The 17,378-nt window shown below is 39.7% G+C and overlaps 1 protein-coding gene and 1 pseudogene across 1 annotated transcript; one reads left to right on the top strand and one right to left on the bottom strand.

The window, feature by feature from the left end:
- Positions 1–234: 234 nt before the first annotated feature.
- On the top strand, positions 235–579 carry LOC118835804 (transmembrane protein 263-like). The gene has a single exon (XM_036743076.1). It carries the CDS (start codon positions 235–237, stop codon positions 577–579), a length of 345 nt encoding a protein of 114 aa, XP_036598971.1.
- An 11,200-nt stretch (positions 580–11,779) lies between these two features.
- LOC118835542 lies at positions 11,780–12,293 on the bottom strand (annotated as a pseudogene).
- Positions 12,294–17,378: the final 5,085 nt, after the last annotated feature.

The following is a 17,378-nucleotide window of genomic DNA, read 5'->3' as shown; positions in this document are numbered from 1 at the left end:
TAAAGAAACAGCATAGCTAATAATGGAGTATAGTAGGAGAGCATTATAAAGAAGACATACTCATGGAAGCAAAGTTCAGGGAAGGAAAAAAGCTTAATAGAGAATATTTGGCTGAAGGACAATGAAGGGAGAAACAAATGGTTTTGCCATCAGAATATACTATATCCCTGCCCCCCTGGCCAACTAGTGAGTGTCAGGAGCCAACGGGCCAGGGCCACTGGGTCACTGAAGACAATGAATCAGACAGACAAAAACCAACAAGAAGTTCCTTCATACCTTATTGATGAACCACCAAAAGCTTCAATGAAAGACCATCCACAACAGCAGCCTGGCATGTTGTCCTGTGTAACTGGTGGCATATTCAATGTGACAAAAGGAGCAGTTGGCATCACCATTGGTGGTATGGCTTGGATTGGAGGGAAGAGTCTGGAGGTGACCAAAACAGCTGTTACCACAGTGCCTTCCATGGGCATAGGGCTGGTCAAAGGAGGGGTGTCTTCTGTGGCTGGTGGTGTCATAGCTGTCAGGTCCGCTATTGTAGACAAAGTGCCCTTAACAGGAAAAAAGAAAGATAAGTGAGAGAGAGCAGGCAAGACAGAGAAGTTGACTTTTGCTCTCCACAGCACCATGATGCCAGTGGCTTTGAACTGCCAGCATGGGGACTACCACAAAGCCACCTCTTTGGGGTGTTTCTCTTCTCAAGTGTTGTGTTGGAAGTACTGATGACTCACTTTCCTCTGAAAAGAGAAGATGCCAAGACTATCACAGTTTGTGAAGGTTCACCAAATTTTAATTCCAGATTTTTAACTGGTGAAATGTTACACTCATTCAGCAGTAACTGAAGGTATAGTGTGTTTCAATATTTACTGTAGGTCTTTCGGTTCAGTTAAAAATGTGAAAATTATATTTAATCTTTACCATCCCATCCATCTGATAATGTTCCAGGGGATTCATGGCCCTTAAGAGAGCTGTAAACTCTACAAACTCTACCTCTGATGTGCCTAAGTTTTTGGCTGTCTCTTAGTTTTTAAAAATTGTATTTTATTTAGGCTAACAGGCATATTTTGTTCATTTAAGCTGGTAAAATAGGAATTGGAGATGTTAAAAAGTAAACTTTATGTGATAATCTCTGAGACCTAACTTTCCTTTTTTTGATATACAATATGTTCATTTAATCATTGATGCCTTACAAGAGGACATGTTTTCTGATGCCCTAAATTTCATTGAGGTTCCTAGCTTTCAACTATTTCAGTCCATAAGGGAAATTAAGACTTTTTTCATTTAGAAAAAGAGTCTCAGTAGCATTTAAGTAAAGGCCCTTCTTGTTGCCAGAAGGTAAGGAAAATCCATTCTTTTATTAATTGTCTGCCACTTACCACAAAAATTAAAAGGGTAGACAAATCAACATTTAAACCCATGTTCCACGGTCTCTGGAGTAAAGTATACCTTGTAGTGCCTAAAGATACATTTTTTAGCTGTTTGCTTAGAAAGTCATGTTGGATGAGTTTCTTATTAAGAAGTGTGATATGTGTGATGAATAACTTTATAGTTGTTCTTTAAGAATTAGCTGCAGCAACCAAGAGAGATATAGAATTCTTTACTCCTATTAAAAAATCTGTAAGGCTGGCTTAAATCACAGTAACACTACCATTGCTTTTTAAAGACATTGGAAAAACAACCATTTTGAGAGTTGCTTTTTGACTCCAGATGAGCCTGACGCATGAAATGGGTATAAACACTTGCTTTCAGAAGATTTGTTCATACAGAATACGAGATAAATTCGAGGCCTTATAGATAGATTGAAGATTTGTATCATTTTTCTTTCCATTTTTTCTTCTATACTTGCAGCCAGGGAATGATTTTCTTCTTAGTGATATACTAGTTTTACACATCGTATAGTCTATTCGTTGTACTTTTGTCTCACAAGAATGAATGACTTTTAACATTCACTGTTTTTACTAAATTCAGTTCATGAAAACAATCAAACTCGGTAAATTATGTAGATGTTATCCAAGGAGATGATAATCTGGATAAGTTTTTTGTATTTTTATTTATTTTACTAAATATTTCCCAATTGCATTTTTTCTAAGTATTTTTTTCTGAATATATTTTTTATTTAATATTTTAGTTCTCAACATTGATTTCCTCAAGATTTTGAGTTACAAATTTTCTCCCCATTTCTACCCTCCCTCCTTTCCAAGATGGCATATGTTCTGATTGCCTCATTCCCCTCTTTCACCCCATTCCCCCACCCCATCCCCTTTCCCTTTACTTTCTTGTAGGGCAGGATAGATTTCTCTGCCCCATTCCCTATATAGCTTGTTTCCCAGCTGCATGCAAAAAATTTTTTTTAATTTTTTTAAGCATCTGCTTTTAAAACTGTGAGTTCCAAATTCTCTCCCCTCTTCCCTTCTCACACACCCTCCCTAGGAAGGCAAGCAATTCAACGTAGATCACACATGTATCATTATGCAAAACACTTCCACAATGCTCATGTTGTGAAAGGCTAACTATATTTCCTTCCATCCTATCCTGTCCCCCTTTATTCAGTTTTCTCCCTTGACCCTGTCCCTTTTCAAAGGTGTTTGCTTTTGATTACCTCCTCCCCCTATCTGCCCTCCCTTCTATCATCCCCCCTTTTTTATCCCCTTCTCCTTACTTTTCTGTGGAGTAAGATACACAATTGAATGTGTATGTTATTCTCTCCTCAAGTTGAATCTCATGAGAGTAAGATTCGCTCATTCCCCCTCACCTGCCCCACCTCTTCCCTTCCAACAGAACTGCTTTTTTTTGCCACTTTTATGTGAGATAATTTACCCCATTCTATCTCTCCCTTTCTCCGTCTCTCAATATATTCCTCTCTCACCACTTAAATTTATTTCATTTTTTAGATATCATCCCTTCATATTCAACTCATCCTGTGCCCTCTGTCTATGTTCCCTTCAACTCCCCTAATACTGGGAAAGGTCTCCTGAATTACACATGTCATCTTTCCATGTAGGAGTGTAAACATAACAGTTCAACTTTAGTAAGTCCCATATGAATTCTCTTTCTTGTTTACCTTTTCATGCTTCTCTTGATTCTTGTGTTTGAAAGTCAAATTTTCTATTCAGCTCTGGTCTTTTCATTGAGAAAGCTTGAAAGTCTTCTATTTTATTGAAAATCCATATTTTGCCTTGGAGCATTATACTCAGTTTTTCTGGGTAGGTGATTCTTGGTTTTAAGCCTAGCTCCTTTGACCTCCAGAATATCATATTCCAAGCCTTTCAATCCCTTAATGTAGAAGCTGCTAGATCTTGTATTATTCTGATTATGTTTCCACAATATTCAAATTGTTACTTTCTGGCTGCTTGTAGTATTTTCTCCTTGACCTGGAAACTCTGGAATTTGGTGACAATATTCCTAGAAGTTTTCTTTTTGGGATCTTTTTCAAGAGGCGATCACTGGATTCTTTCAATTTCTATTTTCTATTCTCTCTCAAATTCTATGTCTCTGGTTCTAGAATATCAGGGCAGTTTTCCTTGATAATTTCTTGAAAGATGATGTCTAGGTTCTTTTTCGATCACAGCTTTCAGGTAGTCCAATAATTTTTAAATTATCTCTCCTGGATCTATTCTACAGGTCAGGGGTTTTTCCAATAAGATATTTCACATTGTCTTCCATTTTGTCATTCCTTTGGTTCTGATTTATAATATCTTGGTTTCTCATAGAGTCACTAGCTTCCACTTGCTCCAATATAATTTTTAAGGTAGTATTTTCTTCAATGGTCTTTTGGACCTCCTTTTCCATTTGGCTAATTCTACCTTTCAAGGTATGCTTCTCCACATTGGCTTTTTGGAACTCTTTTGCTATTTGAGTTAGTCTGTTTTTTAAGGTGTTATTTTCTTCAGTATTTTTTTGGGTCTCCTTTAGCAAGTCATTGACTTGTTTTTCATGGTTTTCTTGCATCACTCTCATTTCTCTTCCCAATTTTTCCTCTACTTCTCTTACTTGCTTTTCCAAATCTTTTTTGAGCTCTTCCATGGCCTGAGCCCAATTCATATCTTTCTTGGAGGCTTTTCATATAGGCTCTTTGACTTTGTTGACTTCTTCTGGCTGTATGATTTGATCTTCTTTGTCACCAAAAAAGGAATCGAGAGTTTGAGTTTGAGTGTTGAGTGCGTTTGCACTGCCTGGCCATGTTCCCAGTCAGGATATGACTGCTTGTAGAGTAGAGAGTACTTTGTTCCAAGCTTTAGGGTCCAAGCACTGCTGTTTTCAGAGCTACTTCTACTCCACCGTCACCCCAGGCTCTGTCACAGCAGCACTCCTCCTCCCCCAAGGTCTGCCAACCAGGACCACAATTCAGATCCAAGCAGGGCACAGCAAGAAATCTGCCTTTGTGCCCACAAAGTGCTCCTTGCATTTCCACTCTGACCTGCTGCTAGATTCCTCCCACCATGTGAGCCAGAGATTTGGGAAGCCGCTGATGCTGGCACTCTAGAGGCAGACTCAGGATCTTCCTGCTGCTGCTACTGACAATGCTTCGAGACCTCCTCCACCCCCAGAGCTAGCAGCAGGACCACTCTGAACTCGATCCTGAAGTTTCCCCCAACCTGCTCTTTGGTGTTTGTGGGTTGAGAAGTCTGGTAACTGCCATAGCTCACTATTCCATGGCCGAAAGGCCTGTTATGGCTGGATGACTGAGGGTCTGGTCTGTCCTGGCATGGCCCATGCTGGGCTGTGCTCCGCTCCCAGCACTGTGTGATAGACCCTTCCCGGCAACCATCCAGGCTCTCTGGGCTGGAGATCTGTTTCCCTCTGCTATTTCATGAGTTCTTCAGCTCTAGAATTTGTTCAGAGCCATTTTTTACAGGTGTTTGAAGGGATTTGGAGGGGAGCTTAAGCAAGTCCCTGCTTTCCTGCCACCATCTTGGCTCCACCCCCTAGATAAGTTTTAACAGTCATCTTTATACTTGAATCCGATGTTCTGTCTCTAATCTTCGCACTTTGGTCCTATGTGTCCAAATTATACTCCTCAGCCATGTTTCAGGCTTACTTGTGGAGGCCACACAGTGTGTTAAAGTGCCGTCCAAGGGGATTTGAGCCAAAGCACTTCAAGATCTGGAGATAAATGTTTGTTTACAGTGAAGTAGTTTACCTTAGTGTGCATCTACACATAGTTTAATGATTGTGTTCCTTAATATTTGTTTTTTTTTCTTTTAAGCTTTCATCAGCACCATCACAGTTTAAGTGAATCTAGAATGTTCCATGAAAACTCTATGTTGGACACTGTTAAGACTAAAGTAGAGAGTTCAGCCCAGTCTATCAGGAGTTAAATTATGACTTGCTAGGTTGTACTCACTAGTTACACCTTTCTTTGGAAGCACCCTAGTTTGAAAAGCAATTGGAAAATGAGACATGAACACTATTGGATTGGCTAAAGAAAACCTATATTGGAGAATTTGTTTACTGCCATTTGGGCAACTATTTTCTGCTTACCTAGTAGTTTATTTTATTCCTAATTTATCTTCTACTGTCATAATCTCCAATGCTTTTACCTAAATTTCTTTTACATGTAGAATTTTAGAATTTAATTGCATATTTATTTTCAGTTGTGCTTGTCTCTATAATTTTCTTTCAGTAAAAAGTACTGAAATTTCCTTCTATGTAAAAGTTACCCATGTTCTTACCTTCAAGTGTGTTAAGTCATTTATATATATTTCGGGGAATGGCTTCCAGCAAACAAGGCAAGGATATGGTTAGTGTAGATGTCTTGTGTGGGAATGAATTTGCCATTTGGTGATGCATACAACTACATACTTGTTGTTTTATTCCAATTTATTTACACCAACTAGCAATTTGATCCATTAAACAGGAGGAGCTCATTTCAAGAAACATTATGCCTGGAGGCATCTGTCATTTGTGAGTGGATGGCTTGAATAACCCAACATTGTGAGTGAGCATTGAAAGAATGAAGACATGGAATTGTGCAACCCACCCAAATGACTGAGACAATCATGTTCAAGTGGTGTGAGTGACTAGTGTGAGTGACATTGGTGACATCATGGATCTGGGGTTGAGATACTTGGTGACTGCTAACAGATTGAAAGTTTTCTACAAACAGCGATGGGAAAGAGAATGCAAATGAATAGATGAGGAAAGTACTCTGGTCTGCAAAAGAGGAAATGTTTCATAGAGACATAAGAAAATAAAGAGAACTTCAAAAAACCTAATATTGTCTTCTGTTAACTTTGGGTCATTAAGCATTGCAAATTTGGGAAAGATGTGCTTTGCATAGTGTAAATGAGGGTTTTAAGGAGATGGTGTTCTCATTCTCCTGATAAGCAATTTGAAGGTAAAAATTTGTAAGAAAACAGTGATATTTTGGTCCCTAAGACTGCCACTAAGAAAGAGTAGACTCCTTTATACCCAGGAAGGCCTGGAGCCAACTCAAGGAGGAATGGCTCCTCCCATACCTGCTCTGAATCAGTCACCAACTTCTAACCTAGTTTCTTTAGGAAAGTCTAGATCATTGAATCAGATCATGTATTTGGAGCAGAAAAGAGCCCAAGAGGTCTTCTCATTCAACTCCCACCTTTAACTGATAAAGAGTGGGGTACTATTCAATTAACCATTCATTCACCTGTTGGCTATCTGTGTGGACAGCGGGTTGTGCAGGGTACACCTTGAGCTACCTGGAAGTTTTCCACTTGCTTTCATTTATTGTGGCAGTTAATTACATTTGACTATAGAAACGAAGTCCTGTTACATTTTTTTTAAAAGAATATACTATAGACTATCTGAAAATAGATAAGGACTTTGGGAACCAGACAACAAGCTTGACACAGAGGCATGATATAGAACTAATGAAGGACTTCAATTATCCAGATAACTTATGATGCTTTCTCTCTCTCTCTCTCTCTCTCTCTCTCTCTCTCTCTCTCTCCCCCTCCCTCCAAAATAAGAAAGCTAATAATTTCTTTGACTTATACAAGTGACAATTTCTTTAAGAAATGAAAGAACCAAAAAAGGAAAATTCTATTCTGAATCTGATTCTCATTAATTGGAATTCTCAGTAATTGTTGCAGAGATGGAAATGATGGCAACCCGGAGGGAAATGCCAACTTCTTCCTAAAGTTTGTGATAGAAGAGAGGAAATTTGGCATCTTATGGAATATACCCTAGACTTTTTAAAAACAGATTTCAGAGGGTTCAGAGAAAGACATGTAAAATCCTATAGAATAAAACTTTGCTGAGAAAGTGAATACAAGAGGGATGGGAAATGCTCAAGAATGAAATTCTGAAGTCACAAAGAGAAACGATTCCAAAAAGGAGGAAAAATGAGACTTATTTCAATAGACTAATGTGGATACACAGGGAATTCATTACACAACTAAGATTTTAGAAAAGAAATATCCAGAAGATAGAAGCAAGGCAAAATAATAGGATGAACATAAGAGCATAGCTTTGTCCTGTAAAAATAGCCAACAAATCAGTCAATATGGCTATTAAACACCTGCTATGTGCCAGGCACTGTGCTAATCTCTGGGGATACAAAGAGAGGCAAAAGATGGTCTCTGCTTTCAAGGAGCTCACAGTCTAATGAGGGAAATGATAAGCGAACAAATATGTACAAACAAGCTATAAACAGAATAAATAGGAAATGATTAGAGGAGGGAAGACACTAGAATTAAGAAAGATTAGGAAAGGCTCCCTGGTACTTAAAGGAAGCCAGGGAAGCCAGTAGAGATGAGGAGGGAGAGTATTCCATGAATGGGGGTGTGATGCCAATCAGTGATTAAAGATCTCCCCCCACCCCATTCAATAGGCCTCAGGTGGGGCCAGTTAAGGGAAGCTTGATTAGAGGTTTGTTTGTAGGCAGGGCTATACCCTTTACTTATGTAATAGCAATTTAGATTTTCCTGACAGGAAAAGGAAGTTATGTCACAGGAAATGGAGAGAGAGAGAGAGAGAGAGAGAGAGAGAGAGAAAGCAGTTATGGCTGCTAATGGCCACCATCATGATAGTTAGAGCTGAACAGGCTGACTTAGCTGTACTGTGAGTTTGTCTTTGGGAAGACCCCAGCAGGGGGTCAGAGAAGTTTTGGGATGGCAAAGCTCCATGTTGTAATATCGCGTTTTAAGTTCCTTGCTGTTATGATAAAGTGGGCTAACTGGCTGTGGGAGCTGAACATTTGGTTATGGTGTCTGAACAAATGTTATACTTCTACCTTCTTTGTGGAGAGTCTCTCATACTTTGTGATACAGAACTACATAGGCATATTCACAATTATCATTGATGTAGTGTTTATTGCCTTATTGATACAACTTACTAAGTGCTAAGCCCCAGGCCTACACCCTTTTGCTGACTGGGTGCGAAGCCCTCGAGCCCTAAGGAGAGTATATATACCCAGAAGGTAGCCATAGAACTCAGAATCTGCAGAGAGCTCAGAGATTAGAGAGTTACAGAACTCAGAGAGCTGAAGACAGAGAGAGTACAGAGTGGAGAGTAGAGACTAGAGAGCTTTGGAGACCAGAAAACTGAGAGGGGAGAGGACAGAGGATGCAGGCAAGCAGACAGTTAGGATTAGTGAATGTTTACAGGAAAGCTCCAGTTGTGGGGAAGGTTACAGGATGACTTGGCTCTTTGCTATAATACTGTGTTATAATTTCCTTGCTGTTACATTGAGGTGGACTTACTGGCTTTGAAATACAACTGTTGCTATGTCAGGTTGGAATTATTGGTTTTGGGGCTTAATGCTCTGGTGTCTAAATAAATTTTATACTTCCTCTGCCTTCTACCAAGAGAATCTTTTATATTTTGCAATTCCAAACTATATGGGCATATTCATGGTCATCGTCAAGGTCATGAATCTTGCCTTACTGATATGCAGGATAGCCAGAGAAAATGGCCAGAGCCAAGAGATAGAGTGTCTTGTTTGTGGAACAGCAAAGAGGTCAGTGTCACTGGATTGAAATGGGGAGAAAGGTATAAGAAGACTGAAAAGGTAGGAAGGGGCTTTCAATGACAAGCACAGGATTTGTATTTATCCTGGAAGTGATAGAGAGCCACTGGAATTTACTGAATGTGGTGGAGGATGACGTGGTCAGACTTGGCTTTGGGAAAATCACTTTAGAGGCTGAATGGAGGATGGATTGGAGTGGGGAGAGACCCACCAGCATGCTGTTGCAGTAATCAGTATATGAGGTAATAAGGACCTTCATCATGGTGATGGCAGTGTCAGAGGATAGAGGGAGGCATATTGGAGACATGTTGCAAAGGTGAAATTGACAGACCTGGGCAACAGATTGGATATAGGGGGTGAGAAATAGGATGTCAGAAGTGCTGAAGCTCAGGATAAGCTGAGACTGGGAAAGGAAGCTAGGAGGAATAGGGACTGAACTTGTGATTTCATTAGTGTAAGGAACTTTCAGCCGAGAAAAACCCCCTCCTCTAAATGCAGATTGGCATTTTTGCTTGAATATATTGTATTAGATAATTGCCCAGAGCAGTAATTCTCAAACTCTCTAGCTTCAGGATCCCTTTACATTCTTAATATTGAGGACCTCAAAGAGCTTTTGTTTGTGTGTATTACATCCAGGAGTATGCTAGAGCCAGTTCTCAAGAGACTTAAATTTTTCAGTGTATTTACAGCTCAAAAATTGGCAAATGCTACAAATCAAGACTTAATTCCTTGTTTTGTTGATTGTATAAACTTAAGAAAGTGATGGAGAAAATGTTAATAAAGCAGATTAAACATATATGTGTGTCATGCATCCTTTTTTCTGGAAAGCTGGTTGTTAAACATTTGCCAGCATACTTCTGGTTATATCTATTGATATTACCATATTAGAAATTAAAACTGGTAATTTTTAAACAAAATTATAAATTAATTTTAAAATAACAATAAAAAACTTTTAAAATGTGAACCTAAGGGACATATTTTTATTAAAAAACTATATTTTCCAAAATTAAAACAGATTTACTAAGAAGAATGGCATTTATTTTGTATATTTTTGTAAATGTCTATGATGTCTGGCTTAAGAAGAGACATGTGTATTCTCTTATTTGCTTCTGCCTTTAGTCTGCTGCAGTATGCTATTTTGGTTGAAGTAGACATAGAAAATCTGACCTCATGCAGATATGTGACTAGAAGAGGAGAGGGAGGGTGTATTTTAATAGGCAAATGATGTTTGTTGTTATTATGAAGATAGTTTGACCTTATAGACCACTGCCCCCAAATGCCTCAGGGACCCCTCGGGTATTCAAATCATATTTGGACAATTGCTGGTCTAGAGTACTGAGAAGTTAAGTGACCTACCCAGGGTCAAAGAGCCTGTATGTGTCAGTGGGGGGGACTTAAACCCAGGTGTTCTTGGCTTCAAGGCCAGCTCTGTATCTGTTTTGACATGTTGCCAAGAGGAGCAAAAGCTAAAAAAGAAAAGGATTTTTAAACTACACTAAGAGGAAAAAAAAATAAGGATCATAGGATTAAAGCCTTTCTTTGGGGTAGAAGGCATGATGATAACTACCAACAGAGAAAAAAGAGCTGCTAAATTTTTACTTTGCTTCTATTTTCTCTGACAAGGAGAAGGATTCTTGCATTGGAAATGACAGAACAAAAATGACTCATAGGGAAACTGAAGCAGTTAGGTGGTGCAGTGGATAGGAGCTCCAGGCCTGGAGTCAGGAAAGTCCTGAGTTTGAATCTAATCTCAGACACTTCCTAGCTGTGTGACCCCAGACAAGACCTTTAATTCATCTCTATTTGCCTCAGTTGCCTCAACTGTAAAGTGGGAATAATAATAGTTCCTCCCTCACAGCATTGTTGTGAGAATCAAATGAAATAATATATGTAAAAAATCTTCAGCACAGCATCTATCACATGGTACGTGCTATGTAAAAATGCATATTCCCTTCCCAACTCTAATACCAAAGGTAAGTAAGAAGATATGATAAATTCACCAACAGATGAACTGCATCCTCAGGTACAGGTGAGACTGCTGAGCCACTGTCAGTAATATCAAAAAGAACATGCAAAACAGGAGAGGAACTACAAGATTAGAGAAAAGCAAAGGTTGGTCCAATTTTCTAAAAATGAAAGAAAACAGAATTTTCCATCTATAGTTCAGAGAGCTTGACTTTGATCCTTTTTTTCCAATTACATGTAAATATAGTTTTCAACATTCATATGTGTAAAATTTTGAATTCCAAATATTTCTCTTTCACTGTCTTCTGTCCTCTCTCCCCAAGGCAGCAAGCAACCCGATATAGGTTATACATGTACAATCAGGTTAAACACATTTCCACATTAGTCATGTTGTGAAAGAAGAATTGGAAGAAAAGGGAAAAATCATGAAAAAGAAAAAAACAACAAAAAAAGTGAAAATATATGCTTCAATTTGCACGTGGACTCCATAGTTCTTTCTCTGGATGTGGATAGTATTTTCCATCACAAATCTTTTGGAATTGTTTTGGGTCATTGTATTGCTGAGAAGAGCTAAGGCTATCATAGTTAATCATTGCACAATGTTGCTGTTGCTGTATACAATGTTCTCCTGGTTCTGCTCACTTCACTAAGTATCAGTTTGTGTACATCACTCCAAGTTTTTCTGAAATCTACCTGCTCATCATTTCTTATAGTGCAACAGTATTCTATTACGTTCATATACCACAATTTGTTCAGCATTTCCCAATTGATGGGCATCCCCTCCATTTCCAGTTCTTTGCCACCACAAAAAGAGCTTCTATTAATATTTTTGTACATGTGGGCCCTTTCCCCTTTTTTTTCATACTGGAAAACTTTTTATTGTAGGTGGAGTGGGATAGCTGGACACAGTTTAGATGATTCCAATTCTGTTGGCAACATATAAAGCATCGTAGTCTGGAGCAAGTCGGACATAGGCCTTCTTCTCTCCATCAGGCCGGATCAGTGTGTTGACCTTGGCCACATTGATGTCATACAGCTTCTTTACCGCCTGCTTTATCTGATGCTTGTTGGCTTTGATGTCCACAATGAAGACTGGGGTGTTGTTGTCCTCAATCTTCTTCATGGCAGACTCAGTGGTCAAGGGGAACTTAATGATGGCATACTGATCCAGCTTGTTTCTCCGAGGGGCACTTTTCTGAGGGTATTTGGGCTGCCTTCAAAGTCTTAGTGTCTTGGGTCGCCGAAAGGTGGGGGATGTTCGGATCTTCTTCTTTTTGTGGCTGTGGACACCCTTCAACACCGCCTTCTTGACCTTCAAGGCCTTGGACTTAGCCTCTGTCTTGGGGGGGACAATGGCTTCCTTCTTCACCTTCGGGGTCATCTTGGGGGAAAGGCCCTTTCCCCTTTTTTATGATCTCTTTTGGGATACAGACCTAGCAGGGCTATTGCTGGATCAAAGGGTATGCACAGTTCAATTGCCTTTTGGGCATAGTCCCAAATTGCTCTCCAGAACGGGTTGAATGAGTTTACGACTCCACCAACAATGCATTAGTTTCCTCACATCTTCTCCAACATTTATCATTTTCCTTTTTTGTCCTGTTAGCCAATTTGATAGCTGTGAGGGTAGTACTACAAGGTTGTTTTATTTTTATTTCTCTAATAAACAGTTATTTAGAGCATTTTTTCATTTTATTATAGATAGCTTTAATTTCTTTCTCTGAAAACTGCCTGTTCATATCCTTTGACCATTTATCAATTACGGAATGTCTTGTATTCTTACAAATTTGACTCAGTTTTCTATGTATTTTAAAAAAGAAGGCTTTATCAGAAATACTGGCTGTAAAATTGTTTCCCAGCTTTCTGCTTGCCTTCTAATCTTGGTTGCACTGGTTTTGTTTGTGTAAAACCTTTTTAATTTAAAGTAGTCAAAATGATCCATTTTTCATTTCATAAGTTCTCTATATTTATGGTTGGTCATAAATTCTTCTCTTTTCCATAGATCTGACAGGTAAACTATTCCTTGCTCTCCTAATTTGCTTATGGTATCATCCCTTATATCTAAATCATTTGACTTTGATTATTGAAAAAAATTCTAGAATGCAACCTTTAAAGGGTGATCTAGAAAGAACAGCAATGATTACAGTGAGTCATCAAGAACATGGCATACCAGTAGAGCTTCATTTATTTTTTTTGACAGGATTACTAAAATAGTATATTAGTGGAATGTTGTGGATGTAGTTTAATCTAGATTTTGTATAACTTTTAGATAAAGTATCTCCTACTTGTGGAGAAGAGGGAGAATTGTGGATTTGCTGAAAATATGATTACATTCATTCAGAACTGGGTGAATGGCTAGACCCAAAGTACACTTCGATGTCATCATGGCATGAGGTCTCCAGTGGAATACTGTTGGGATCTTTGGCTCTGTGGTGTTTAAGTTGAACATATACTTGTTTACATTTACAATTCATTTTTTCACACTACAATAAAGACTTAGCTGGCATAGTCTTCAAATCTAAGACTGATGATAACCTTCACAAGTACACAATGGGGAAGACACGGTTAGACATCTGTTGTTTCAAAAAACTTCTTTGGGTTTGGGCTGACTGCAAGCTCGATGTGAGTCAATAGTGTGATGTTGCTGTTCAGTTGTTTCTGAACTCTTCAGAACTTCTGAACTCAGTTGTGTCTGACTCTTCATGACCTTGGTTATGGTTTTCTTGGCAAAGATATTGGATTGGTTTGCCATTTTTTCCTCCAGCTCATTTGACAGATGAGGAAACTGAGGCAAACAGGATTAAGTGACTTGCCTAGGGTCACACAGCCAGTATCTGAGGCCAGATTTGAACTCAGGTCTTCCTGACTCCAGGCCCAGTGCTCTATCCACTGTTCCACCTAGCTGCCAACAGTGTGAAGTAGCAACCAAAAATAGCTGATCTATCTCAGGTTCGTTAAAAGAAGCATTGTTTCAGGAATAAGGAGGTCGTAGTCCCACTATTTTCCGACCTCATCTGGAGTATTGTGTTAGGCCTGAGCACCACAGTTTAAGAAGGATATTGATAAACTAGAAAGTGTTCAGAGAAAGTCAGCCAGAGTGGTGAAGTGCCTTCAATCCATGTCATATTAGAAATGATAAAAGGAACTAGGAAATTTTAGTCTGGAGAAGACTCAAGGGAAACATAGCTTGTCAAGTATTGGAAGGACTGTAATATGGAGGATTGGATTTGTTCTGTTTGACATCAGAGGGCAGAACCAGGAGCAATGAGTGGATTTTTCACAGAAAATTTAGGATTGCTGTTCTATGTAGCCTGTTAACTTCCTAACAATTAGACTTGTCCTAACAAAAAGGGATCAGCTAGGTGGCTCAGTGGATAGAGCACTGGCCCTGGGGGCAGGGAAACCTGAGTTCAAATCTAGCCTCTGTGACCCTGGGCAGGTCACTTGACCCCAATTGCCTCCAATTTTAAATTGCCTCCAGTTTTAAAAAAAGAAAAGAATTGTCTAAAACAGACATCCTCAAGAGGTAACGCTGCCCCGTCCCTTGGAGGTTTTCTCAGAGCCTTGTGTCCATTGTGTTATGGTGGGGATTCCTTTTTTGTATGGGCTGGACATACGCAAGGTCCCTCCCAACTCTGAAATTCTGTGACTCTATGATTCTTCTCCCAAGAAACAATGTTTGGAGAAGGATAGTAACCATCATAGTACAAGTGTCCCCAACCCAATGGTATTGCTCCATCTCCCTCCAGGGAGTTTACCTGGATCCCCAGAGGAAAATAGAAGCATTTCCCCTTTCCAACTTACAGACTCGTAGATATAGAGCTAAAAGGGACCTAGGAGTTTTTCTGGCCCATCTTGCAGATGAGGCAACCAAAGTCCAGTGAAGTGAAGGGACCTACTGACACAGGTAGTAAGCAGAAGAGTTGGGATCTGACCCCAGGCCCTCTGACTCCAAAACTGAGTGGTCTTTCCATGATATCATATTTGGGAACTTGACTATTAGTTCTTCCTGCATCCATTGTCAATACTTTGCGGAAATGTCTTCTATTTATATCAAGGTTGGGCATCAACATTTACTTTAAAACTTCTACCATTTACCTTTGTTTTCTCTAGCATGTGTGCCCCTTGATTAACAATATTGTCCTTCTTCGGAGGGAATATATTAACTTCTATTTTATTTGTCAGGTTCATGATGAATCACTGAGAAAAGACGAGACAGGAAGACAGGAAAGAAACACCCTTCTCCACTTTGTGTATCTTGGTCATGAGCAGTGCAGGCTAAAGGGTAACTTGGAAGGAAATACTTTTTCCTGGAGAACATTTGTCTAGGGGCTGTACGTTCTCAGACCATGATTCTCAGGTAGTAGCCTGGACTTCCTATGCTACTTTAATGACCATTTCAGTATTGCTGCTGACAAGCAGTACATCCTGAAATTTGCTGTATGCCTCAGAACAAGAGAGTGACTGCCCCTAGACCTTCCCTTTAGATGATTTAGCCTATTGCTCTGTGTGCTAAAAGTGAGATGACAAGTTGCCTTCCAAGTGTGGACATTAACAAAAACCATGAAGTTTGTCTTTGGGGTTTTTCTACCTCCTTCATCAGAGCCCTGCCCTCTGGTGCCCATGTTCTGCCTGGTTCAGGCCCTCATTAGGAGGTAGTGTAGAAGAAGGGAAAGGGCTCTGGGTTAAAATCTCACCTCTGGTGCTAAGTACCTGTGGGACCTTGGGCAAATCACTTAAACTGGCTGGGCCTCAGTTTCCCTATCTGCAAAATGAAGGGGTTGAGAAGCAGGTTAACACCATGGGGATGGAATGTTGGCTTTGGAGTAAGGAAGAGCTGGGTTCGAATCCTGTCTCAGTCCCTAAATAACTGTGTGGCCCTGGGCAAGCCACCTCTAAATCTATCTAAATCTATCATTTTATGATGAGAATGGCCTCTGAGATGCCAGCCAGTCCAGGATCTATGATCCTATAATCCTAATCCCCATTAAAGTGTTAACTGACAATTAAACTGTCATCTATAGGGCTTAAGGAATACTCTGTACCAGTAGTTCTGGGATTTCGAAAGAGAAACCTTTTATTAGGAAGTATTTTCCTAAGTCACTCTGACTAGACCTTTAGCAATAGGCTCAAGCAGCGCTGCCTCATACCTTGTTGGCTTTTGACCCTTCCCTGGCCAGTTGTCCTTGTCATAATACCAATATATTCTCTCCTGTTCCTTAAGGAAAATTGTTACTCCCTGTACGCACATCCTGACTACATAAGAACTTAGCACACTGAGGGTACCTAACTCCTGTACAGGTGACTATTTTAGAAATCTGAATGGCTTCTCTTAAACCCAGCACTTAGCATAGTGCCTGGCATATAGTAGGTGCTTAATAAATATTTATTGACAGATTGAAAAAAGCCCCCAGAGAAGAGAAGCCAAACCAGGTAAGAGCTGGGAACTCCTGTGTGCCCAAAGAGCTGAGGGGAGCTAGGTGATTTCCCTGACTCCTAGATTAGGAAGGCCAGTGACAATCTGAGCAGCCCTGCCCCAATCTGCCCCTCCCTCATTTCTCCTGCCAGACTAAACCCCAGGGACTTTCCTTCTGCTGAACTACTGAAAATGCTGTATAATTGGCAACTCCGACTTTATTGGGCAGAGAACTGGAGGCATAGAGGGGTGAGTGACTTGCCCATGTGGCTGCTGTCTCAGTTTCTTTATCTGTAAAACTGGGATAAGAATGCCTGTTGCACTTACCATCCAGACTTGTTGTGACATTCAAATGAAATGACTGTAACATGCTCTGCAGACTCTAAAGGGCTCTAGAAATGATTTTAAAAAAATACATTGAAAGTGTGTTAAAAGAGGGCTGAGTAGAAGCATATACTGTTGGGAAGTCTCTAACTTCACCTGATTTCTCTTAACATTTCCATTGTCTGGTTCTTCTGAATCTTGACTTCAGTTTTTGTAGACTTGTTCGTGTCAACTTCCACTTCTCTGATTAGCTCACTGTGTCCAACATTATATTGGCTCGGAGGTTTAAGGTATTCTATGCCATGTTTGCATTCAGTTTGTCATTTTTGACATTACTTCCTGATGCATCAACATTCTTAGTATCAGGCTGATATATATATATATATGGTGACAGCAGCATGTTGGGCCTCTGCCATCCCAGCTTCCTCCTCCTACACCTGACCCACCTGTCCACTACCAGACCACAGCAGCAAAACAGCCCTGCTCCGGCTCCAAGGCCTCTAAGGCCTCCTATGAACCTTTGAATCCTCACCACCTCTTGGAAATCATAATGCACAATATACGGAAAGTCACCAACTCTGGTCTGATTGTTTAAAGTAAAAACCATAAGCTGCTTTTAAAAAAATGAGTTTGGGAATGAAAATTTTTTTCTGAAGATTTAAGGAGCTTAAAAATGATAAGAAGTTAGACTGTCAAAGAGCTTACTTTAATCCAACCATATCCATTTTA

The sequence above is a fragment of the Trichosurus vulpecula genome, chromosome 2 (genome assembly GCF_011100635.1).
Source record: "Trichosurus vulpecula isolate mTriVul1 chromosome 2, mTriVul1.pri, whole genome shotgun sequence".
NCBI lineage: Eukaryota > Metazoa > Chordata > Mammalia > Diprotodontia > Phalangeridae > Trichosurus > Trichosurus vulpecula.
This window is presented reverse-complemented; position numbering and strand designations above follow the sequence as displayed.